This window comes from Pyrus communis, chromosome 15, assembly GCF_963583255.1.
Source record: "Pyrus communis chromosome 15, drPyrComm1.1, whole genome shotgun sequence".
Lineage (NCBI taxonomy): Eukaryota > Viridiplantae > Streptophyta > Magnoliopsida > Rosales > Rosaceae > Pyrus > Pyrus communis.
Window position 1 is genome coordinate 5531577 of NC_084817.1, and position 26270 is coordinate 5557846.

The 26270-nt window shown below is 38.5% G+C and overlaps 3 protein-coding genes and 1 pseudogene across 4 annotated transcripts; 2 read left to right on the forward strand and 2 right to left on the reverse strand.

The window, feature by feature from the left end:
• The first annotated feature begins 9444 nt into the window (after window positions 1-9444).
• Window positions 9445-9897, forward strand: LOC137716934 (uncharacterized). The gene has a single exon (XM_068456281.1). It carries the CDS (start codon window positions 9445-9447, stop codon window positions 9895-9897), a length of 453 nt encoding a protein of 150 aa, XP_068312382.1.
• A 1062-nt stretch (window positions 9898-10959) lies between these two features.
• On the reverse strand, window positions 10960-13120 carry LOC137716935 (cytochrome P450 81Q32-like; annotated as a pseudogene).
• Window positions 13121-13907: 787 nt separating this feature from the next.
• LOC137718335 (E3 ubiquitin-protein ligase APD2-like) lies at window positions 13908-16604 on the reverse strand. Of its 2 annotated transcripts, none has more exons than XM_068457864.1 (8): window positions 16365-16604; window positions 16044-16270; window positions 15813-15909; window positions 15417-15494; window positions 15069-15289; window positions 14924-14993; window positions 14518-14818; window positions 13908-14416 (listed from the first exon to the last, which is right to left on the reverse strand). In XM_068457864.1, the coding sequence occupies exons 1-8, from the start codon at window positions 16465-16467 to the stop codon at window positions 14338-14340; spliced, it is 1176 nt and encodes a 391-aa protein (XP_068313965.1). In that variant the 5' UTR covers window positions 16468-16604; the 3' UTR covers window positions 13908-14337. The 2 variants fall into 2 exon arrangements, with proteins under 2 accessions (XP_068313965.1, XP_068313966.1); XM_068457865.1 differs by having other exon boundaries at window positions 16361-16586.
• Window positions 16605-19504: 2900 nt separating this feature from the next.
• Window positions 19505-22151, forward strand: LOC137717775 (cytochrome P450 81Q32-like). Its single transcript, XM_068457256.1, has 2 exons — window positions 19505-20444; window positions 21506-22151. Exons 1-2 carry the CDS (start codon window positions 19545-19547, stop codon window positions 22127-22129), a joined length of 1524 nt encoding a protein of 507 aa, XP_068313357.1. The 5' UTR covers window positions 19505-19544; the 3' UTR covers window positions 22130-22151.
• The last annotated feature ends 4119 nt before the right edge of the window (window positions 22152-26270 follow it).

Below are 26270 nucleotides of genomic sequence, written 5' to 3' on the forward strand. Positions count from 1 at the left end.
AGGCCTCGTGCTAGGTAGGGATGGGAATATACATATAAGGATCACTCCCCTGGGCGATGTGAGATGTCACAATCCACCCCCTTAGGGGCCCGACGTCCTCGTCGGCACACACGCGACCAAGGTTAGGCTCTTATACCAAATTGTCACATCCCGGCCCAGGGCGAATCACTTCCCGGCCCCGCTCCACCACCGTAGCACGATATTGTCCGCTTTGGGCTTACCATTCCCTCACGGTTTTGTTTTTGGGAACTCACGAGCAACTTCCCAGTGGGTCACCCATCATGGGATTGCTCTAACCCCCTTCTCACTTAACTTAGGAGTTCATACGGAATCCGAAGCCAGTGAACTCCCAAAAAGCTCGTGCTAGGTAGGGACAAGAATATACATATAAGGAAGGGACGGGAATATACATATAAGGATCACTCCCCTGGGCGATGTGGGATGTCACAAGATCAGCTTCAAAATCTAACACTATAATCCATCAACCTTAAATTTATATTTAACCATCGATTGTCATTTACGCTTTATTCTTCTTACTGAATTTCATTTTTTAAATTTTCTTTTTTTGAAAACATGATCATCTGACAGATGTAAGAAGATGAACGGTTCAGATCTTTGATATCACGTTTCGATATTTACAGTTAACTGAAATATGAGTCGATGTCATATAGTTTGTAGAAACTTTATAAACATCAAGCAATTTTTCACTAACCATAAAACTCTGAATATAATATCAACGATTCAAACCGTTCATCTTCCTACATCCTCTAATAGATCATGTTTTCAAAAAAGAAAATATGAAATAACAAAATTTGATGAGAACAATGAAGCGTAAATGTAAACAACAATCAACGGTTATATTTTGATCTATGATTTATATGATTATAGTGGCGAATTTCGAAGTTAAGCTCTTCATGAAAGTTGTAAAGCTTGTCATTACGAGCGTTTTAATATTTTTTTTCTATATTTTTTACACTTCTACATTAATTAAAAAGCTATTAAAGACTTTACTTAATTAATTATGCTATTAATTAATTTATACCCATTTTGTTTCAGAAGCAATGGATGCTAGAGATTCAGATTCAATAAACCTTAGTGATGAGGAGTTCATGGAGATAATAATGGGAACAAAACAAGATCTTGGAAGCAAAAGTATAGACAATACAAATACGAGTCTTGCAAAGAAAAATGTTAAAGCAATCAATTTAGGTAAGCAAAAATATACTTAAAAGAAAAATGCATTTTTATGTTTTGGATGTGACGATATGGTATGTATTAATGTATATACTTATTTAGTATTATGTTTTTCATTTGATTATTTATTGGTTTAAAATATATTTTTCTTAACGGGTAACGGGTCGGATCATATTACCTGTTAATATTATCGGGTTGATTTCGGGTAGGGTCATTTTACCCGTTTATTTTAACGGATATTATATAACACGACCCGTTAAGATATCATGTATGATACGAACACGAAAAATACGACACGAATACCGCGTCCAGGGGTAGGGGTGGTGATCACTTTGGAATGTGTAGTGACAGTAGAGATAGCGACCTGCAACGGGGACATATTTGTTATTTCCTTACTCAAAACTCTCACTCTTGTAGAGCATAGAGTTCTCTCACCCAAAAAACTCTAAAATGATGATACATTCCAATTTTTTTCATCGGAATTTGTATGCTATCATTTAAGATTGAACATTGTTTGAAGAATAATGGAAGTATTCCAAAGTCTAAATAGAAATGATTTGGTGAGCCGAATTGAGCACCATTCTTTTGGTTTATGGGTAATAATGCATGCCATTTGGCGCACATAATGCAATCCACTGTTGGATTTGATTGGACTGTATTGAGATGCAAGAAAGTTGCTTTATGCCAATTGCCACAGAGTATTTTTCTATCAATTTTAGGTACGGCCATATCAAAGAAGCAATTTGAAACTCGTATTTGTCGTCAAAAGAATTTAGTTATGGATGAATTGGTTTGTTCGAATTTGTCATGCAATTTGAGTTCAGTTTTTTTTTAGCAAGTTCTTTCTTTTTATCGTCGATTGATAGTTATATATATAATTAGAGTCACGTGATCTCATGATATTCTTATGTAATCATTTTTTTTTCTTTTGGGTTTATGCTCTGCGGTCAACAACAAACTCCCCAAAATTCAGGGTCTCACACAAATCATACTACCATTGTAACAATAGTGTTATGAAAATTAATTCAAATTGCCTGATTCGTATGTTGGAAATCAAACTGAATTAAAACACTATGGAAGGAATTTAGTAGGTTGTAGGTAATGAAGTCATCTAACCAAATGTTAATATTATTGAGTTTCGATTTGCTCACTGTACTCGCGAGAATGGTAAATTAAAGCTTCAATTATATAATGTGAACCATACACAAGAACATAGAGTCAAATATATTAAATATAATGTCGAACATACATGAAAATAGAGTAAAGACAAATTTATTATTTATCTTGAACAAAATAATATTTTTCACGAATTGAAACATAGGATTCTATCTTCTTTGTGGATAGATAGGCACGGTGTAGACGCCGCGAACACTATCAGCTGACATACCGCCCCCTTACCTATTTCATGTATCCATCTTCGTCCTAGTCAGAACTCCAGGAATTTTTTAAAAACAATATTCGCGACCATCTTCAGACTGTTCATCGACTATTACAAGATCAGGGTCAATTGGTTTACCATCACCACAGTATTCTGGGTAGAATACCTCTCAAGTATGCCATTTAAAATCAGTATTGTTTGCCATAACTCGGACTAGGACAGGTTGCATGGATACGATCCAGACCAACTTCTCTTTGTATAGATGCATATGTTCGTGTGCCTCCCAATAATGAAGAGGAGTTTGCTTGGATAGTGTCCATGCAACATGTCTAGTTTGAGTTAGGGCAAACAATACTAATTTTAAGCAGTATACTGGTGAGGTATTTGACCCAGAACATTGTGACGATGGTGGCGATGGTAAACCAATTGACCATGAACTTGTAATATAGTCGGCTGTGACAAGACGGAAGATGGCCTCGAGTATTGGATTTTGAAAAATTCTTGGAGTTCTGACTGGGACGAAGATGGATACATGAGAATGCTTAGGGGAGGTGTGTCAACTGATGGTGTTTGTTACTCTGACCCCATCTATCCACAGATCTATATATTTCAATTCTTGAAAAGTATTACTTTTAAGAGTATTATCTTTTGTCTAGGATTAAAGAATAAATTTGTCTTTTGACTTTATGCTCATGCAGTAGATTTATTTTACTATATTCAAATTATAGTGAGCAAATCCAACTCAATACTAATTTTTTATTTTTTTTATTTGGTCAAAAAATATATTTTGTTAGATTAGATGTTAGATTAACTACCAACAAAATTCAAATCCACGCCGTCATGCAATGGTTCAACTTCTTTCCACCAATGTAGTAAATGGCCACTTGCCTAACAAACAAGGGAGATAAGAAATAACTCAATAATAATTACATGATTAGATGACTTCATTACCTACAACCCGCAATTCTTCCCGTAGTGTTTTAAATCAGTTTGATTTCTATATATAGGAATAAGGCAATTTGAATTTAATTTCTGTCACACTATTATTAATTATAATGGTGAATTTTGTGGAGTTCTTGGAGGATTATAGAACTTTGGGGGTATTATGTTTGGATTTTTAAATTCACTATTTCATGAAGGAAGCCAATTTTGTATTTTCTTTTAAGGTTTTAATTACAGGCTGACTTGTCATAGTCTTAGGCTTGCTTAGGAAAAATGCTTTTAAATACTGGAAGTATGTTTTAGAGAAAATGTTTTGAAATCAATTCTTAGTAAAAATTGTGAAGTTTAGACTTAATAGTTTTTAGCTTCAAAGTTAGCATTTTTATTTTTGAATAGTCATTTATTTTTGGTGTAAGCCTGTCATCTAGATTGTTTAGCTGAGGTAGTTTGAAGCTCTGAGAAACTTCAAGCGAGGAGACTGATTAATGAATTTAAATATTAATTTTCAATATTATGAAAATTCTTATGTACTACTTAAGTTTAATGTTTTTGAAACTAGCAATTTCAATGAACCATTCTATTTTTAACACAATAATTAGTCCGTTATTTTAATAAATAAGTAATAAACTAAATACATATAAAGAAAAAAAAAAAAAAGAAGTTTTCTTAATACCCAAATTATCATTGTCCTATTAAGATCTCAAAAAAATAACAAAGTCACAAAAAACCCCCCACATAATGGGTGTTCATTCATTATTTTTTAAAAATATATTGTAATAAAAACACAATTATATTTAAAATAATTAAATTAAAAATATAATAATAAAAAGAGCAATTGTCTTACGTGTAAGAGTATGTCAAGAGACTAATAGATAGTAGAGTACTATCGTATTTTTGTAAACAACGATTTTGTCATAGGTTATTGGTGTAAGCAACGAATTGATTTTCGTTGCCCATAATGGTCCACCACGACTGAGTTCTTGCATATTAAAGTGGGTAACGTATGCTCAAGTTGTTGAGCATCATTTTTGCAACGATTATGCATGGCGTCGCGGATAATTAATACCAAACGCAACGATGGGGCAGCGACGGAAAGGCGTGGCGTATACCCTTCGCAACCAATTCTAGACTTTTAGAACTGTTGATTGTTTTCTATCACAAATTTTCTTGTAGTGGGTGTACCTGTAGTTTCTGTAGAAACTGAGAATCTAGAGAGAGATTTCAGTTAGAGAGAGAGAGAGAGAGAGAGAGAGAGAGAGAGAGAGAGAGAGAGAGAGAGAGAGAGAGAGAGAGAGAGAGAGAGAGAGAGAGAGAGAGAGAGAGAGAGAGAGAGAGAGAGAGTAAAATAAGATTTTGATTTCATTAACATCAACAAATCATTACACAAGGTATTTATACATAAATATCCTATCCCAACCATATGTGCCAGCTAAGCATAATGTACAACTAATCACTAACCATGCTAAGTTTAATAGCTAAGTAAACATCTAATCTGGTACATTGTTGCTGTGAGAGGTTGTACTCTCAACACATCCCCTCAAGCTGAAGGTTGGAGATCGAATTGAGAGCTTGTGAATAAGATCTACAAATTGATTTAGCAGCTAAAGACTTGGTAAAAATATTAGGAATTTGAAGAGCTGAAGCAACATGATACACACCAATATGACTAAGTAAAACTTTCTCCCGGATGTAGTGATAATCAATTTCAACATGTTTTGTCAATTTCAACATGTTTTGTCCTAGCATGGAAAACAAGATTGAATGCAAGCACAATTGCACTTTTTGTTGTCACAATATATGGCATGAGTCTTTAACAAAGGAAAGGAGATATCCTGCAAAATTTTGCACAACCAGGTTATTTTAGCAGCAGTTTAAGCAAGATACCTATATTCTGCTTTGGTTGACGATCTAGCTACTGTTGCTTGTTTCTTAGCACTCCACGAGATGAGATAAGGGCCTAGAAAAACACAATAACCACTGGTGGATCTTCTGTCCACAATATAACTTGCCCAATCTGCATGAGACCAAGCAATGAGGCATTGAATGTCTTTAGTGAACCAAAGACCAGAATCAATAGTGCCCTTGAGATATCTCCAAATTCGCTTGACTGCCTGAAGATGAATAGTTCTTGGAGAATGCATATGTTGACAAACTTGATTGACAACAAAGGCTAAATCAGGCCTTGTCCATGTGAGATACTGTAGAGCACCAACTGTGGACCGATAAGAAGTAGGATCAGATAAGAGAGTGCTTGAGTGATCAAGTTTTGAGGCAGACACAGGTGTTGCACAAGGTTTAACTCCAATGATGTCTGTTTTCTTGAGTAAATCTAAAGCATACTTAGATTGGTGCATAAACAGACCCTTGGATGACCTTTGAACTTCAATGCCTAAGAAATAATGAATATCTCCTAGATCCTTAACATGAAACATAGCTTGAAGTTTGGAGATAATGGATTGACACTCAGTGGTTGAACTTCTAGTGATGATTATATCATCAACATAGACCAAGATGAAAGTAATGGAAGTATCTTTTCTAATAAAAAGATTTGTATCAGAGTAGGAGGAACTAAAACCCAAAGAGACAATAGCATTGTAGAAGGCTTCATACCAAGCTCAAGGAGCTTGTTTAAGACCATAGAGTGATTTCTTAAGCTTGCAAACATGATGAGGTTTAGAAGGATCCACAAAACTAGAAGGCTGGATCATGTACACATCTTCTTTCAAATGACCATGCAGAAAAGCATTACTTACATCCTATTGATGTGCAAACCAATTATAGGTGACTGCAACAGATAGTAGAATCCTGATAGTAGTAGGTTTTGCAACAGGACTAAAGGTTTCTAAGAAATCCAATCCTTCATGTTGATGAAAACCTTTGGCAACAAGTCTTGCTTTGTACCTTTCAATGGTACCATCTGGTTTGTGTCGGATCACTTGTCATCTGACGATTGAGCTTTGTTGGAATCATTCCAACAACATTTGCAATGGAAATCGATCCAATCGACATGATCAAAGGATTAGAGATCTCGATGGGAGGGAGATTCACTGGGGAATTAGGTGAAGAAGGAGAATTGGAAGAGTTCGCAGCAGTCACCATAACATAATTTGGTGAATTGAGGACGAAAAGAAAGAAATCCAATATGAAGCGACCTGTTTGGGAGATAGGAAAATTTAAGAAACACAAGAAAGTTTAAAGAAAGAGAGGGAAGCGGAGGATCGAAGTCGGTTAGACAATGGTGATGATACCATGTAGAAACTGAGAATCTAGAGAGAGATTTCAGTTATAGAGAGAGAGAGAGAGAGAGAGAGAGAGAGAGAGAGAGAGAGAGAGAGAGAGAGAGAGAGAGAGAGAGAGAATTGTAGAGAGAGAGTAAAATAAGATTATGATTTCATTGACATCAACAAATCATTACACAAGGTATTTATACATTAATATCCTATCCCAACCATATGTGTCAGCTAAGCATAATGTACAACTAATCACTAACCATGCTAAGCTTAATAGCTAAGTAAACATCTAATCTGGTACATTGTTGCTGTGAGATGTTGTACTCTCAACAGTTTCATCACGAGTGATCCGTTCTTCGTCTACGATGCATGAAAAAGCTGATCTTGGGTTACCCCGTGGGAGCCATTACCACCGTCTATCTTATCAGTCCACCAGTTCTTGGGCAGAAAGGGAAACCAACGGTTTTCCCCAGTAAATTATGTAAACGCTTTCAACGGCTGCCACTGCGGCAAAAGGCCAGCAAGAACCTGCGCCACGATAGAAATGGTCAAGGCCTCCCTCAAAATTACAACATTTCACAAAATTACGTTTTACTTCAATGTCAAACATGATGTTGCAAATGCGAGTCCCAACTTTTTTATGACGTGGATGAAAAACTTTTTGGACGTGGATATGGGTTACAGATCTGGAGTCTCTAGGCACATTGCGAGGAGTTGGCGGAGAGAGGGAATGAGAGATAGATGGATGGTGGAGGTAGGTCATGAGTGAGTTGTGGTAGCTGGGGGTGGGGGTGGGCTCTGACGGCAAACCAGAAGAAGCTACGCAGTCAAGCATATCTGGACGGAGAAGATGAACATTCAAATTAAAGAAATTGCAAATATTAATTAATTACAGATGGGCTCACCATCTACCCCGCACAAACCCGCACCTCTTGAAGATACTTGAAATCCAATCACCGAAAGCCCCAGAAACGAACAAGGAGAAAGCTCCATCATCCTCGAACAAGCAGCACACAAATCTGAACCACAAAGCAAATGAAACCTGTGGGAATAAAACATCACATAAGCAACAGTGCCAAAAACTGCACACACAAGGAAGGTGCGGTGTGAAGACCCGAGCCTCCAAAGCTCTACACACCTTCTAGTAAAGCCGCGAAAAGTGGTGGAAAGAAATGGATTTAGATCCAAAAAGTTGCGGGATCAAAGGATGCTTGAGCGAACTGGGAGAGGTAGAAGATAGAATGAATGTAAACATGGAGGTGAGAAAACAGTAGGGAGAAAAGGAGGAAGGCAACTTATGAGGGCATACTGAAGTTCAACAAGGCAGGGAACGCAACTTACACCCTTGATCAGAGAAATAGTTTAGGCTAAGGATGTAAATCGAGTTTCCTGTCTTGGTGAACTTTAGTATGCTCTCATAATTTTGCTTAAATTTTTTATATCTCTTTGCTTTCTCTTTGAGTTTGCGTAGCTTCTATTATGAGGCGGACTGGGATTCTTTTAACGAATCCCCTAAGATAAGCAGCATAGAGGAAATGAAGAACAAAAGGAATGCCCTTACAAGGATCATAGGTCTTAACATAAATATTAAGGAAAGGTATACATATATATGCCTAACAATCCTCTACCAGGAACCCAAAGGACGTTCGGAATCATGGGTCTCATGTTCTTTGTGGCAAATGAGAGCAAAGACTGCTTGTTATATCTCGCAAAGACTGCTGATTATATCAAATGACACAAACAACATGTCGCGAATTAGTGGTAAATTAATTTAATCATCTAAGGCTTCTAATTAACCAATTAAGTGTGGCTAATCATAAAAGCAACTGATCATCAGTTGACAACTGAAAACCTACGTTTAATACAATACTCCTACATTTACTAATGCCTGTTGAAGCTAAAGCATCATCGCTTAGATTCACCTCAGCAAAACTAAGACAGAAGAAGCATATAGTATCTTGTTAGACAACTACTAATTAAGACAATACCGAAAAATGCGTAAACATAAGTGTAATCTTTGTTTCCAGATTATACAATATGAGGGGCGGTCTCATAATGTTTTACATAACAATTTTTGAAGGACTGTTTTGAAAAACAAAAGCGACAAATAGAATTTTATTTTTATGATTTGAGAATGCGTTCAGTGATGTAATCCAAAAATGATTTTTATAATATAAAGATTGAAATCGTGTTTGGTAGTAATGATGGTAGTGGTGGTAGAGATGATGGTTGAGATGAGAGTGATGTTGATAGCATTAATGGTGATTGGAATGTGGTAATAGTATTGACAATGATTACGTCAATAGTAGTGAAATATTGATGGTGGATGGTGACAATAACGGGGGAGGGTGCAATGAAAAATGCAAATAAAGAACAAAAACTTGAAAAGTTAGAGGGGAACAAATTTAAAACTGGATAGGGGCAAAGATAAATCCTAACCAAGGCAATCCAAGTCAATCTTTGATATTAGTTATGTCCAAGCCAATCCGTTGCATCCAACTGTCTCAAAGTACTGGGCAAGTTTGAAAAAATCAACAGTGATTAGGTAAGATTAAGAAATCAAACGGTTTCCGAGTGAAATACCGGGAATACTATTTCCTAGAAGTACTTGTAAATTAAGAAATGTTCAAAACCTGGCCAATCTCTCTCTCTCGGTCTCCCTCTTCAACTCAGATGGACGCCTGAATTGCCGAAGATACCATGATCCGTCGTCACGGTGAGAGAGTGTTCGTCGTCGCACTCACACTCATTGCCGTCGTCACGCTAGTTGGCCTCCTCTTTGTTCTGAATCGACCCCGACACCGTTACGATTACCAACTGGGCGATGGGTGCCTGCTGCCGAGAAGGTCCGATCCCCATGTGGAAGAGATGGCGGAATTCGCGGTGGCGGAGTACTACAAACAATTCAACGGGGAGGAGGAGCAGACAAAGAAGTCTGTGTCCGGACATTTAACGAGGATGAAGATGCAGATAGTTGCCCCGGGGGGCATCAAGTATACGTTTCAAAGCGTAGATAGGCATCATCCGGTTGTGAGGTTTTACGAGGCTGTCGTGATCGAGATGAACTGGCTGAACTACAGAAAATTGGTCTACTTCAAAAAATTAAGGAGAGGCTTCTTTAATCAACTCGTTACAGACGTAAATTGGGATTGAAAGATTCAGAATTGTTTTTTGTTTGTCTCTCAATTCAGTTCATGTGTTTAGTTACGGGGTTCTTAATTAGCGATTGTATTCAATTAAGATTTTAAAAGAAAACAGTGAATTGTATCTCTTAATTTTATGTTCTAATAATCCATACATCACATATATATATATATATATATATATATATATATATGGAGATGCTGAAAATCCCTAGTAGAAGCTTGGCACAATTTGATTGGTTGATGAATCTATGCCGTAAAGCATAAACCCGTCATCCACCCCATATTATGACCAGTTGTTTGATTATACGATGTCAGGACAATATTTCAGGATCATATAATAATTTTCAATCATATATTAAGCATGAGATGGTTATAATAAAGAAGACAGAAGAATTTATATGTAACTCTTCAAATGATCATTTTTCAAGAACATGAGCAATCTCCATTGGAGTTCACTAGTGTTTGCTGATATATAAACCACACCCAAATCGCTCTCTTCCGCGCAGATTGATCCGAAAGGAAAAATTTGTGTGGCCTATGGAACAGTTAGGCAGTGGATTTGGGCACAAACTAGAGTTCAATGGCACTCATTCTCTATGGATACAACTATTCTCTTTCCACATCCAAAAAATAAAATCCTGTCAATCACACTGATAAAAAAATTTCACCAATCAACACCTTTGCTTCAGGAGTAGAACAATTTTTCCCACTCTGTATATCAGCATTGTACATATTGGACACACCTTATTCTCCTCCTCCATAAAGCTATGAAACACGGGGAAAGTCACCAGCTCCGCACCATCCCTATTTGTGCCTAAGCCCAACCTGCAACCACACTATCAGCGCCCTCTACTCACCGCACCCTCTATCAGATCAGATTGACCTACCACACCACCACCCTTCTAAACATGCAATCTTACAAAATGAATGAATGCTCCTTATCTGTCTCTTGGAGCAACATTTGATTAACCCGCCTTGTTATTAAAATAGCTAGCCGAGACTCGAGAGGTTTTAAAGAGACTCTTGGAGATGCTCTTAGTCGGTGAATAGATGAGGAGGGTGGGTAGTCTTATTGAAGTTGAGATAGCGGGGCAAACATTGTTGGGCGTGGCCTACACTTTGCAAGTAAAGGGTGAGCTTTAGGCATGGTGAGGCCAGTCCCTTCACTCATGTCCACCATTACCTCACCAGTTCTCTCCCACTCAAAACACTGAAGCAAAGACCCTAATGCCAGCCCAACCATCCTTATTGCTAGTCCTTCCCCAGGACACCCCCTCCTGCCGGTCCCGAATGGCAACAACACAAAACCATCTCTTTCCCAGACGTTCAAAAACCTTTCTGGCTTAAATTGTCTAGGCTGTGCCCACAGCTTGGGATTGTTCTGTATAGCCCACGTGTTCACCAACAGCATTGCGCCACGCGGAACACGGAACCCTCCCACAGTGCACTCCTCCGATGATTCATGGGGCACCAACAATGGGTCTGCTGGGTACATCCGCAGGGTCTCGTTGATGATGCCCTGGAGGTAGGGAAGCTTTGGAAAGTCTGACTCCTCAATCAGCCTGCTTTCTCCGATTTGGATGTCGATTTCAGTTTGGGCTTTGGCTAGGGTTTCAGGGTTGTTGAGCAAGAGTGACAGAGCCCATTCCATTGTTCCAGCTGAGGTTTCTGTCCCTGCCGATAGCATCACCTATGTGTGCAAAAGGCCTTAAACGGTTAAAACCAAGCATTGTCATGTTGTTTTCACAAAGTTCTACTTTCATCCCTATATTTTCAATTGTGTCGAATTTGATGTGTAGTTTGCAAATTCTTCCAGTCCAAGGAAATCCATCATCTTTTGTTAATGTCTATGAGAATGCCGTATTCGTGGCACATGGCACATCGGAGGCTAGGTTTGATGGATTTTGTACAAGAAATCAACAGAGAAGCTGGCGGATGTTCTTGTGCTAGAAAATATGGATTTTGTACAAGAAATCAACAGAGAAGCTGACGGATGTTCTTGTGCTAGAAAATCTATCAAACACACGTTTTTAATGTCTTTAGTTTTCACATAGTTTCTCTTTCATCCATGTATTTGGTCAAAGGACATGCGTCAACTTCTGTTTAATTATCTCGTGTGAAATTAAACAGAAGTTGACTGATATCCTCTGCATTGAAACAATTTCTGAACTGCAGGGAATAAATTTGTTTTGATGCAATCAAATTACTAGGACAAAAGCGAAACTTTGTGAAAACTATTGAGGCTAGAAACGTTTTTTTTCTTTTTTGGATGGTTTTCTATTGGAGTATTTCGTATAATTTGGTTGAGAGAGCTTACTTGTATCATGCCTCTTATGATTTCATTGCTATAATACTCGGGATCAGTTTCTTGCAGATCAAGCAAGACATCCACCATGGACTTGCTCCTCTGTTCAGAAACAGAGCCCCTCTGCAATTTTCTATGTTCTTCAATCAAATTTTGCATGAACTCATCCTTCTTCTTTTGCAATAACACCAACTTCTTCTCAAGCCCCGTTACTCCCAAATGCTTCAGAACCGGCATGAAATCTCCAATATTAGTAGCCCCACTCAACTCGAATGTCTCTATGACCATCTCTTTGAACAACTGAGCTTCCTCTGATTTCTCCGTTTGTTCCCCATAATACCGCTTTCCAGCAATCATCCTCATCAAAACATTAAGAGTCAGCTCAAAAAACGTTGACTTCATGTCTAAAATCTGAAACTCACCGGGTTTGGAACCTCGAAAAAGCCGGCTAAGCAGTGACCTGACTTCTTCCACACGGATGCCATAAAACATCTGAAGGCGGTGAGATGACAACAGTTCAATCGAAGCTATGCGTCTCATGTTGCGCCAGTGAGTGCCGTAAGAGGCCCAAACAAGGGTGGTGTAGTTGTATCCAAGGTGTTTTCCAGCTAGCAGCCCGGGACGGTTGGCAAAATTGATGTCGTTTTTGGTGAAGCATTCCTCGGCAGCGGAGGGAGAGGACACAACAATGACGGGGTCCGAATTGAATGTACAAAACTGGACCGTATTTTTCGGATAGTTTGGCAAGTGTTCTGTGGAGGGGTTTCTTGATGAGGTGGAGATGGCCTATGATGGGCAAAGAGAAACCAGGGCTTGGTGGGAGTCTTTTGTTATATTTCTGCAAATAGTTTTTGAAGAAAAGGAGAATGGTGAAGAGCAAAATGTAGTGGTAGAATGAGGTTTCCATTGGTATGTTGAATATGTCTGCAACACTAATGTTAATTTATATAAGATCAGCAGACGTGGGTATAGTTACATTCGCTGGATGTGTGGGCACATGAGAAAGGATATGATAAGGACGAGGATATCCAAGGTAAAGTGGGAGTGACTTCAATCGAAGATAAATGAGAGAAAAGTGGTTAAGGTAGTTTGGACATGTGAACCAATGACCTATAGATGCTCCAATTAGAAGATGCAACTATGAGCCGGAGGCTTAGGTCAAAAGGGTTTGAGGAAGATCTAGTAAGAATTGGAAAGAGATTTTAAGAAAAGATATGGAGTACTTGAAGCTAAAAAAAGACTTAGTACAAAACCGAGCGCAATGACGTTATACAATTCATACAACTGACTCCATTAAGCAGAACAAGGCTTGATTGTTGTTGTTGTTTTGTTGCATAATAAGAATTTATATAAGATCATATAATCTGGTACTAATCAGTGTGGGTTTTTTAATTAGTAATATACAAGGGGAAATGTACAAATGGTGATGCTATCCAACTAGGACAGCCGCTTGAGATTCTAATTTGTAGCCAATCCATATAACATACATATGGAGATGCTGAAAATCCCAAGTAGTAGAAGCTTGGTACAATCCGACAATTTTGCAAAGTTAAGGACTCCAAGTATAATTATCTTAGGGATCTTCGACTAATCATTTGATGTTATAATATGTTGGTTGATCATACTATACTAACCTAAGGCATAAACCCATCATCCACTTGTAGTGATTTCATTATACCACATGGTGGCAATGTTCCAGTACCGTACCAAACAGATATCAAACACGTGACGCCTAGACATTCCTCATAGAAACTAGAATTAATCTTCATTAGTGCACCCTCTTTGTTTTATTTTCTTTTCTTCTCAAGGAAGACAGAAGAATTGTATACAGCTCTGCAAATGATTAAATTTTTCAAAAACATGAGGCAATCTCCATTAGAGAGTTCACATAACAGCTTTTTCTCCATGCTCCAGTGTTTGCTGATGAATAAACCGCACCCGAATCGCTCTCTTCCGTGCAGTTTGATTCGAAAAAGAAATTTTTTGTGTGGTATATTGAACAATAAAGCATTGGTTGTGGGCACAAGTTAGAGTTTAATGGCACTCATTCTGTACGTATAAAACTCTTCTCTTTCCACACCCAAAAAATAAAATCCTCTCAATCACACTAAATCGCCAAATCTCCCAATTAAGACCTTTGCTTCAGGGATTGAACAATTTTCTCACTTTGTGGATGAGCCTTCTACATATTGGACACACCCTATTCTCCCCATCCATGATCCTGCAAGATGCATTTCGGTAAAAATCTCGAAAAGAAAAACATTACATGTGTGAAAGAAGAACATGAAAGTGAGCGGTGTATCTATATAGCGGTGTATGTACCTTTGAGCACAGTCATAGCAGGTGGCACAGTGACCACAAGGAACGAAGAAGGAATTGCGCTGCTCATCATAACAAATTACGCATAATTTCTCGTCATATAATTCCTCCGAGGAGCTACTAGAAGCTCCTGAATCTTCATCTTCTTCATTTGTCCCGTATGTCTGTCGAAGAAGCGTCTTCTGTGGCACTATAGGGTAAGTCTCATTAACTTCTTCCACTGCTGTTTCAACTAAAGTTCTATCATCACCGTCACAGGCTCCAAGGTATTTCAATATCAGAAAAACAACCACCACAATAAATCCTGGAAGTTGGACATAAATGAGACCAATAGTTGATACAATTACAAGATTACTGATATAAGATACTGAATGATCAACAGAGCTGAGGTCTATTTCTAATTTCGTACCTAAAATCGCAATGTAGGTTACCACACGAGCCACGAACGAAAGCTCGATGTACCAGTCACCAAGATCTCCCTGCAATGACTTCATTGTTTATGTTGGCACAAAATTAGTAACAATTTGAGACAATTTATGAAATCAGGGCCTTACATTGTTAGGTGTGGTTAGTATGACATAGTGAGTATTGGGGAATGCAAGGCTGAGCCGGCAGGACCCCTTCGTTGTTGAACAGACGTCCTTAGCTTTCGTAACATCATACATCGTTGATGAAACGCTTACATTCACTGATACAATTACGCTATTAGGATTTGTGCTTATGAATTCAAGGTAATACTTGTCATCTTCCTCAATATTGTACTCGGCTTCTTTACCTGAACAAAAAACCCTTATGATCGTTTTGCAAATAAACTTCGTGATCATTTTTTTATGCCTCAGAACACTACTTTTTTCTGCAATCTAATTGTGGAATAATAGTTTCGAAAACGGAGAATCGGTTACCGATTTTGGGTTCATTGAAGGCGAGGCTGTCCTGAGAACTTGTTTGTTCCGGCTGCAATATTTCGATATTTTGTTCCCCTGTCAAAACGTGCGTTACATTTGTTTTAAGATGAGTCCAAAACCTAAATAAGATGCAAACAACAAAGACGATATTTTTCAAAGACGTGACAGTTTCTGTTGAATTTGTTTATTAAATGACATGACAGTTTTTCAATTTATTAAAATTTCAATTTATTCAAAGTTCACTATGTAACTGAAAATAAATAAATTGGGTCCATCATGAACCTTATTTGCTTATAAAATTTGAAATACTAAAACGTGAACTAACGTGTTATTTGATGAACAAATTTGATTAACAAAATTGGTCGAGAAAACAGATTTCAAATTGGAACTAACCTTTAAGCATAGCAACTTGTAGTTGATTTAAGGTAGTAGCATGAGCTTCCAATCTCATGGACAAACTTGAACCCTTGTTTAACCAGAAGGAAAATCCCTGAAAAGAAATTTTCAACCCCTCTGGAAATCCAAATCAATAATTTGGGGGGCAAATGCATAATGTGGGAAAAAGTCCAAAACCATAAGTAAATAATTTAATTTAATTTTAAAATGTAAATTTTCAGTTCCTACCTTGCGATTATACGATGGAATAATCAAGTAATTGTGCACACTCCAATTTGTTTGGTAGTTCAATTTAGGCTCTTCAGAAAAGGCGTAGAGAGAAACCCCTTTTCTGTCAACATCTCTCACTTCAACATGTTTGACAAACACAGCACTAGCCTTCATCAATCGCGAAGAGCTCGACCCGAGCTCCATCCTACGGTCGCCATAGTACCCGTATCGGAGACTCACTGAAACTGCCAAACAAAACAAGTGAAATGCTTTGTTGAGATGGAAGGGTCAGTGGAAGGAAAATTGGTATTGAAAATGAAACAATTTATGTGTACATGCCACATATCCAGAGGGTCAGAGGAGTGAGGAGGCGAGCCCAAGTCTCCTGCCACCGCTGAGAACCTGCCGGAGGCGTCGGGTGGGCCCACACCGGACGGTACATGGCTGCGAAGAAAGATGGGGAGGTTGCAGAAAGAGGTAGAGAGAGAAAGTGAGAGGTGTGAGAGGAAATTATTGTTCTGGTGGAGGGAGGAGAGAAAACATTGGGGGATGGGGGGGAAGAAGACTAGTAGTTTTGCGTTTGGTAGTTCCGTTGGTTCCCGTTCTTCCATAGCTCAACTAACCGTTTTTTAAAGTGGTTGGCGCAAAATTTGAATGGCAAGTTTTTTTGAATGTTAGGTGTTAGTTAATTTCGGTTTGGGATAATCTTGTACTTGTCAGTTTTAACCTTCAAGTCAAACACTTGTGTATAGAACCTTCAAGTCAACACTTTTGTTTTTTTGTCGTTCGGTAGGATAATTACATCAAATATATCTAAATTGATGCATTATATAATATGGAAATACTTATATAACCAACAATTTCGTTGATTAATTTCTTTTTATAAAAGTAGTGTAGTCGTGCATCATTTATTGAAATCTTGAGCATCAGATCTCTAAGTTCGATAATGAGCATTGAGTATCCAAGATCTCCGGGTTATGACCTGGTTTTGGGTCAGAGCACCGAGGTCTCATGTTCGGGTCTGGGTGCTAGTGTCTCAAGCAACTAGTTCTCGAGCACCAGGTCTTGGTTCAAGCTTAGGCATTAAGGTCTCAGGATGAAGCCTAAGGCTATCTCCAATGGATCAGGTCATAGGGCTATAGGATGTGTTATAGCCCAAAATTAGCAAAAAACATCTCCAATAAAGGTCTGAGCCAAAAGAAAAGGAGACCCATTGGGCCAAACTTTTGGCCATCGAGCTGGACTTTTAAGCCAGCCAACCTATTTGAGAGGCCCAAGCTGTTAGCAACTCACTTGCTAGTAGATGTTAGCTAGCCTTGGATTTTTGAATTTCTTTTTATTTTTGGATGAAATTAAAAAAAAAAAAAAAAAAACAATCTAATTCTTTTTATGTAAATACGTAAGCTATTTCAACACCATTTCTCACATCATTTTCATCCTTCCATAATATCTTACCTTATTTTATTTCAATTCTTCACATTCTTAAACTCCATCCGAAAACATTAACTTTTTTTTTTTTTTTTTTTTGAAGCTGTTGACTCTAAAAATTACAAAACCTACGTGGCGCGCAGGCCGAGTAACTAACAAGCTAACTACATCCTTTGGTTGAATGCGGGGCGTGCCAACTTGTCGGCCGAGGAGTAAAATTCGTTGATGTCGCGTTGAGCGCGTTGTTGACTTCTTTATCTTGCGACTGCGACCGAGGAAGGAACATTCTTGGTCTCTGGGTTCTAGAGCATGAAGACAAGGCTACTAATTCTACGAAGTTCACAAATCGTCGGAGCCCGATTCAGTCACTGTGATTATATTCGTAAGAGTATAAGCACGTCGAATCGAGACCAAACTATATAGACACAGGTACTCAAATGTGATGTATGTCTTGATGGTGAATGTAGTTCGACCGTCGGAATGCCGAACTCTAAAACTCACTTGTGAGTATCCAATCATAAAATCAATCGGCGTCCAGTACGCCGAATAACGCAATTCGTGACACCTGACTACGTCGAGAGGGCTAGCCAGGTGACCTCTACCAACAAGGGTTCAAAAACCCTTCTCGGCCGAGACTTAGATAGGTAACCGGTCGGCCTCGACGTAGTGCTGTTTATCCAAATTGAAGGTGCTTCTCGGTCGGCAGATTCTGCGGCAACAGTGCTATTTATCCAAACTGAAGGTGTTCGCCGGATGCCTCCACAATGCTGTTTATCCAAACTGATGGTGTGTCGGCAGAAAAAGAAAAAGAAAAAAATCTCAAGGTAGTTGAGAGGCTTTGCGTAGGGCAATTGTATGCTGAATTGAAGGTCCTTTTTTGTTGCATGATTTCTTGTATTTATAGCACCCGTTCCTTGAAACCAAATCGCACCCTTATCTGGATTGGGAGTCCTTGTCCCGTTCCAACTTTACTTCGTACAAACCCACTCCCATTAGGATTTTGAACTTTCCCCTCTTCCGAGGCTTTATTCTTTGCTGACCGGGAATCCTGGTTGCACCAGGACTTCCTCGACCTTTTTGTTTATTTGAATTATTCCTTCTTAGGATAGAACTCGACCAACCCTGCTAACTGGCCCAGAATCTATCAAGCAACCCATAGTAATTGACATAGCTTTGGGCCGAGCCCAACCGTATGCTCGGCCCAACAATATTATTTTGGGCCCAAACAGAAGCAAAACAAACATAGCATTCCAAAATATTATTAAGATTACAAAAAGATAAGAAATATGGAGAGTTACTCATTTAGAAATATGGTAGTTTAATTCAATTAACCAATAAGTTAAAGAACAAACTTAAAATAATAAATTATTGAAGGGCTAAAAAATAGTCATTTTCGATTGGAGATGATATATAAATATGGTCTGATATTGTTCATTTAAAAATAATTTATTGCAGAGTTATAATCTAAACGGAAGCTAAACATAACCACTTCGATTGGAGATGATCTAAGCTCCAAGGTCTCGTGGTCGAGCTCAGCCGTCGAGTGCATCGGATTGGTATCGAAATGTGAAATGCTCGAGTAAGATTTCGTATGTTGATACACGCGTCTCATCTGATTTCGGGTGCGTTTGACCGGTTCCTCATGTCCTTTTCCAATGTCAAATTATTGAGTCATTGAGTTTGACGTTGGAATTGAAGACGATGTTTGTGTTTTTTTGTGAAAGTTGGATCATGTCAGGGTCTATCGGACTCGATCGTGGCCAACTGCTACAACTTGAGGTTGTCATTTTAACATAGCTGTCTTGTTCGATAGCATTGCTAAATTTTGTATACTTCTCTTGCATCTTATCAATGCTCATCAGTTGACTAAAATCCAAGATAAAGTGACATTTAATTTTTCATTAACGAATTAAGGTAAATTATATTTTGCACCGTTAAACTTAAATATAATTATAATTTCATATATTGTTTTTAAAATATTTTAATTTCATTCACAAAGTTACGATTTAATTACAATGTCATACATATAATGCACGCTTATATACATTATATAAAGAAGTACAAACAACTTGCATAAATCAAACACATCCAATGGAAGCATCATTCTACTACTACATTTTCCTCTTCATCATCTTTCTTTTCCTCAAGAACTACTTGCGAAGATTGAACAAAAAACTCCCACCAAGCCCTTCTCTTTGTTTCCCCATCATAGGCCATCTCTACCTATTCAAGAAACCCCTACACAGAACACTTGCCAAACTCTCCAACACATATGGTCCAATCACATACCTCCGATTCGGCTCCCGCCCAGTCCTCCTCGTATCCTCACCGTCCGCGGCTGAGGAATGCTTAACCAAGAACGACATCGCTTTCGCCAACCGCCCCAAGTTTCTCGCCGGAAAACACCTCGGATACAACTACACCTCCCTCACCTGGGCCTCCTACGGTTCCCACTGGAGCAACCTACGACGTATAACCTCCCTCGAGTTATTGTCATCCAACCGCCTTCAGATGTTTCACGACATCCGTGCAGATGAAGTTAGGTCATTGATTTGCCTGCTTTTCCGAGGTTCTAACAGCCGTGAATTTCAGAGTTTCGAGATGAAGTCAACGTTTTTTGAGCTTACACTTAATGTTCTGATAAGGATAATCGCCGGAAAGCGGTATTACGGAGAACATATGGCGGATTTGGAGGAAGCGAACCGATTTAAACAAATTGTGAAGGAGACCTTTGAGCTGAGCGGGGCTACGAATATCGGAGATTTCGTGCCGGCTTTGAAGTATTTGGGAGTAACTGGGCTTGAGAAGAAGTTGGTGATATTACAGAAGAAAAGGGATGGATTCATGCAAGATTTGATTGAAGAACATAGAAAATTGCAGAGTGGCTCTGTTTCTGAACAGAGGAGGAAGACAATGGTGGAAGTTTTGCTTTCCCTGCAAGAAACTGAACCTGAATATTATACAGATGAGATCATAAGAGGCATCATGCAAGTAAGTCTCTGTCTCTTGACCAAAATATGAGAAATTTTAGAGTCAGATGCATTAATTTTCTGCTTAAAGATAATCTTTTAGTTTGTTTGGCTGATGTTCAACCTAGATCTCTGAAATATAATAATAGAAAATTTAGTCTAATACGTCTGTCTACTTAGCATTGCTCATAAATAATTTTATATTGACCTTTTAGTAAAAATTGTTTTTGAAATTGTCATAACTCATTTGATCCTAAAAGTTAAAATCGATAGACGTGGTCCTTAAAATTGTCCATCATCAATCATTTTAGTCATACTCCGTTAAATTGAAGAAATCATCAGTTCAAGGAGAGGAGTTGACCTGACAAAAATACCATCAATTTAATTGAGATTTCTCACATAAATACCAAAATGATTGACGGTTAACAATTTCAGAGATCACTTCTATTTATTTTAAATCTCAAATATCAAAGTAATGAGTTATGCTAATCACAGCGATCATTTTGAATTTAAAAAAAAAAAAAAAACCTTTCATATTTTGATACCTGTGAATATTATACAACATTGGCAACATGGATTTTTTGAATTAAACTAAGGTCAATGTCCAACTTTTCGCGTAGCTAGACATATATTTCAAATGAAAATTATTTTCTTTATGTAATAAAGCCGATGTCATTATACAGTATTCTAAGTTAATAATGTATTGTTATTTTAATTTTTTTTTAAAGAAACGATATTATCTATATTAAGGATACGTGGATTGGGTTAAGCCTCACAATGAAATAACAGTAACTTAGTTTAATTTTTTTTTTTACGAGAATTGAACCTAAAACCTCTTATTTACAATTGAAGAACAATATCACTGGCACGTAGTATTAAATGACAACGCACTGCTATCTTTTATGACTTTTTCATTCCAATGCGTGACCAACTTGTCATATCACAACAATAGCATTTCAGTTGCATAGAAGCCCTTCTCCCATATTAGATCGCTCCACCAAACTAGTTACTTGTATGTAAATTGACTTTTACAAATGAAATAAACCTTATGGCTTAAGGTTTTTTGCACAATTGCACCCACAGGTTGTGTTAACAGCAGGGACAGACACCTCATCTGGAACCATGGAATGGGCTCTATCCCTTTTGCTCAACAACCCAGAAGCCCTTGCAAAAGCTCAGACTGAAATTGATAACCACATTGGACAAAGCTGCAGGCTACTTGAGGAATCAGACCTTCCCAAGTTACCCTATCTCCAAGGCATCATCAGCGAAACCCTCCGAATGTACCCAACAGGCCCATTGCTAGCCCCCCATGAGTCGTCAGAAGACTGCACCGTGGGGGGCTTTCACATCCCACGTAGAACAATGTTGTTGGTGAACATATGGGCCATACAACATAATCCAAAGTTGTGGGCACAACCTGACCAATTCAAGCCAGAGAGGTTCCATAACCTACAGGAGGAAAGAGATGGTTTTGTTTGGTTGCCGTTTGGGGCAGGGAGGAGGGGCTGCCCCGGGGAAGGCTTAGCGACTCGGATAGTCGGGCTAGCTTTAGGATCACTGATTCAGTGTTTTGAGTGGGAGAGAATTGGTGAGGAAATGGTGGACATGAGTGAAGGGACTGGTCTCACCATGCCTAGAGCTCAACCTTTACTTGCAAAGTGTAGGCCACGCCCAAAAATGCTTGCCCTACTATCTCAACTTTAAATGGGGTCAATGCATGTTTTACTACCCCTGTTTTTCTCTAAGTTTACTTCGTTTTGAATCCTTTTTTTTTCTTTCTCTTAACTCTAACCCACAAGAAATGACCCCGTTTTTATCCAACAAAGGTAACATGTAGAGAAAATATTATTACGTGATAAGCATCCACTCAGAAGAACTTGGTCAATGTGTCTTATTAAAATCATAAATCGGAAATTGGCGGTGGTGGTGTTGGAAGTAGGGGTGAGTTCGAGAATCGAAAACCGAAAAAAAACGGAACTGAAGTAAAAAAAACCAAATTGAAAAAAAATTGAATTGAAAAAACCAAACCAAACCAAATGTTATTGCTTGTTGGTTCGGTTCCAAACCGAATCGAATTGAAAAAACAAGTGTAATGCTTTGTTGAGAGGGAAGGGTCCGTGGAAGGAAAAATGATCTTGAAGATGAAAATTTTATGTGTACATGCTGCGTATCCAGAGGGTCAGAGGAGTGAGCAGGCGAGCCCAAGTCTCTTGACACCGCTGAGGTCCAGCCGAAGGCATCGGGTGGGCCCACATCGGACGGTACATGGCTGCGAAGAAGGAATGGGAGGTTGCAGAAAGAGGTAGAGAGAGAGAGAGAGAGAGAGAGAGAGAGAGAGAGAGAGAGAGAGAGTGGGAGGTGTGAGGAAATTGTTCTGGTGGAGGAGATGAGAGGAACCATTGGGGAGCTAACTGTTTTTTAAAGTGGTTGGCGCAAAATTTGAATAGCAAGAATTTTTTTAATGTTAGGTGTTGGTTAATTCCAGTTTGGGGTAATCTTGCAACTATGAGAGATTTTTCAATGTGGCTGACATCACGTGTCTATATACAAGTAATGAGATTCTTGTGTTAAAATATTAATAACATAAAAAATAAAAATTCTTACAACTTATATAATAATACGTGATGCACCACTTGTATTACCGGCACAAGGAAAATTGTCTCTTGAAACTCGACACAATTCTCACTTCTTGAAGTGTTTTTATATAGGAACCTTCAAGCGAACACTTTTTTTTGTTGTTTGACAAATGGTAGAATAATTACATTAGATTCATTTAAATTGACGCATTATATAGTATGAAAATGCTGCTATAGCCAACTATTTTGCCGATTTTTTTTTTATTTTTTATTTTTTACAAAAGTGGTGTAGCTTCTTTCATTTATTGGAATCTTGAGCGCTAGATCTCTAGGTTCCTGGCTCTGGGTTATGACCTGGTTATGGAGCATCGAGGTCTCATGCTCGGGTTTAGGGGCTAATGTCTCCAGCGATTGGTTGGTTTAGGCTTAGGCATCGAGGTCTCAGGATCAGGCCTAGGCGCAAAGGTCTCGTGTTCGAACCCAACTATCGGGTTCACTAGACTAGTACCGAATGTCAAATGCTCGAGCAAGATCCCGTATGTTGGTACACGCGTCACGTCTGATTTCCAGTGCATTTCACTAGGTCTTCAATCCTCATGTCCAGTTCCAATGTCAAATTATTGAGTCTGAAGCTAGAATTGAAGACGATGTTTAGGTTTTTTAGGTGAAAGTTGGAACATCTCATGTCATTGTAGGGTCTATCAGTGTTGAAGTTGTTAGGATTTCCTAGCCGTTAGGGTTAGGTTTCCTAGTTTGTAGGGTTGTTTTCAGTAGTTGTTAATATTCCCTAGTCTTTAGGGACAAGTTGTTTAATTTTCTTCTAGTCGTGTACTACGTTATTAGGTTTGTTAAAAATGTGGGCTGCTTATTTCTAGCTTTCAGTTTCTTGTAAGGCTATTTAACGCCATTGTTGATCTTTTAATTGAATAACACATATTCTCCCAACTATTGAGTGTGCAAACAAACATTTATTCACAAGTTTTCTTGAGTGTTCATCCTCGGGTTCCAACATCTGGTACCAGAGCCCCATTACGGGGCCTAATCGAAGCTAGTTTCATCATTCAACAATAATACCATGACCACTAAAAGTAGCTTTGTGCAACCTGCAATCCTGAGGTTCGATGGAGACTATGATCACTGGAGCATGCTCATGGAGAATTTCTTGTGCTCCAAAGAATATTGGAGCTTGGTGGAGACTGGGATTCCTGCAGTAGCAGACGAGAAGGATCTCACTGATGCACAGAAGAAGACCATTAATGATCAAAGGCTGATAGATTTGAAGGCTAAGAACTATTTGTTCCAGGCTATTAATTGATTAATTCTAGAGACGATATTGAAGAAAGATACTACAAAGGACATCCAGGACTACTTGAGGCAGAATACCAAGGTACTGCACAAGTCAAGCGTGCACAATTACAAGCTCTTCACAAAGAGTTTGAAGTTCTGCATATGAAGGAAGGGGAATCAGTGAATGAGTACTTCACGCGAACTCTCACCATAGCTAACAAGATGAGGATTCATGGGGAAAAGATAGGAATGTGGTGGTCATCGAAAACATTCTAAGATCAATGACTCCTAAATATGACTATGTGGTGTGCTCTATTGAAAAGTCTAATGATCTCGACATCTTGACCATCGATGAGCTCCAAAGTAGCTTGTTAGTGCACAAGCAGAGAATGGGCAGGCACATGGTGAATGAACAAGCTTTGAAGGTGACTCATGAAATCCAACTAGGAGAGAGAGGTGGACGTAGCAATTTCAAAGAAAGATGACGAGAGAGGGGTAGGAATAGACCTGAAAAATCTACCCTTGAATGTTATAATTGCCATGAACTTGGGAATTTTTAGTAGGAATGCCCCTAGAAAGAGAAGGATCAAAAGGCTTCTACACATAGACAAGTGAAGAAATGTTGTTGATAACTTATGTGGATATCGAGGAAGCTGACATAAAGGAATTGTGGTTCCTGGATTTGGGATGCAGCAACCATATGTGTGGTAAGAAGGAGATATTCATAGACTTTGATTAAACCTTCAGGAAATTTGTGAAGTTTAGGAACAATTCAAGCTTAGTTGTGCTAGGGAAGGGAAATGTTCGTATAGAAGTCAATGGAATCATGCAGGTCATCACTGGGGTATTTTATGTGCCGGATTTAAAGAACAACTTACTGAGCATTAGGCAACTACAAGAGAAAGGTCTTGCCATTTTCATAAAAGGTGGCAATTGCAAGATTTATCATCCTAAGAGAGGATTGATTTGGGAGACATCAATGGCTGTAAATAGAATGTTCATCATTCTTACTCGTACACAACCACAAGAACAGAAGTGTTTCAACACAGTTGTAGAAGATCAACCTCAATTGTGGCATCATAGACAAGGCTCATTTGGTTGCAAAAGGGTACAGTCAACAATATGGAGTGGATTATGCCAAAGTGTTTGCACTTGTAGCTCGCTTGGATACAGTTCATGTCATATTATCACTTGCAGCTCAGAATAATTGGACAGTTTACCAGTTGGATGTCAAGTCGGCATTTCTTCGTGGAAATTTGAAAGAAGAAGTGTTCGTTACACAACCTCCTGGCTATGAACAAAAAGGGCAGAAGCACAAGGTATATAAGCTTTAAAAGACTTTATACAGTCTTAAACAAGCTCATCGAGCTTGGTAAAGCCGCATTGAGTCTTATTTTATGAAGGAAGGTTTCGAAAAGTGCCCACATGAACACACCTTGTTTGTCAAAAGAATGAATGGAGGTAAAATGTTCATTGTTTTCCTGTATGTTGATGATCTTATATTTACTGGGAATGACAAGTCTATGTTCAAAGAGTTCAAGCATTCTATGATGATTGAGTTTGATATGAATGATCTTGGAAGAATGAGTTATTTTCTTGGCTTAGAAGTGCTGCAAAAGGTCAAAAGTTATCTATATTAGCCAACCAAAATATGCTCAAGAAGTGTTGGAGAGGTTTAACATGGACTCATGTAATACAGTTCATAATCATATTGTTCCTGGTTTCAAAATGATAAAAGATGAAGGCATAAAGGTTGATAGCACTTTATGCAAACAAATTGTGGGAAGTCTCATGTACCTGACTACCACACGACCTGATATGAGGTATATTGTCAATTTAATTAGCAGGTATATGGAACAACCTACCAAGCTGCATCTTAAAGCAGTGAAGAAAGTGTTGAGGTACTTGAAGGGCACAGTGAGTTTTGGGTTGTTCTACAAGAAAGGAGGAAATGAAGAACGCATTGGGTACACAGACGATGA

Excerpts from the sequence above, each read along its gene's own strand:
- LOC137716934 (XM_068456281.1), top strand. The coding sequence starts at position 9,445 with ATGATCCGTCGTCACGGTGAGAGAGTGTTCGTCGTCGCACTCACACTC.
- LOC137718335 (XM_068457864.1), bottom strand. The coding sequence starts at position 16,467 with ATGTACCGTCCGGTGTGGGCCCACCCGACGCCTCCGGCAGGTTCTCAG. Across the intron at positions 15,910-16,043 it reads TTCCATCGTATAATCGCAAG|GGATTTTCCTTCTGGTTAAA; the intron begins GTAGGAACTGAA and ends ATTTCTTTTCAG. Across the intron at positions 14,994-15,068 it reads TACTAACCACACCTAACAAT|GGAGATCTTGGTGACTGGTA; the intron begins GTAAGGCCCTGA and ends AAGTCATTGCAG.
- LOC137717775 (XM_068457256.1), top strand. The coding sequence starts at position 19,545 with ATGGAAGCATCATTCTACTACTACATTTTCCTCTTCATCATCTTTCTT. Across the intron at positions 20,445-21,505 it reads TCATAAGAGGCATCATGCAA|GTTGTGTTAACAGCAGGGAC; the intron begins GTAAGTCTCTGT and ends TTGCACCCACAG.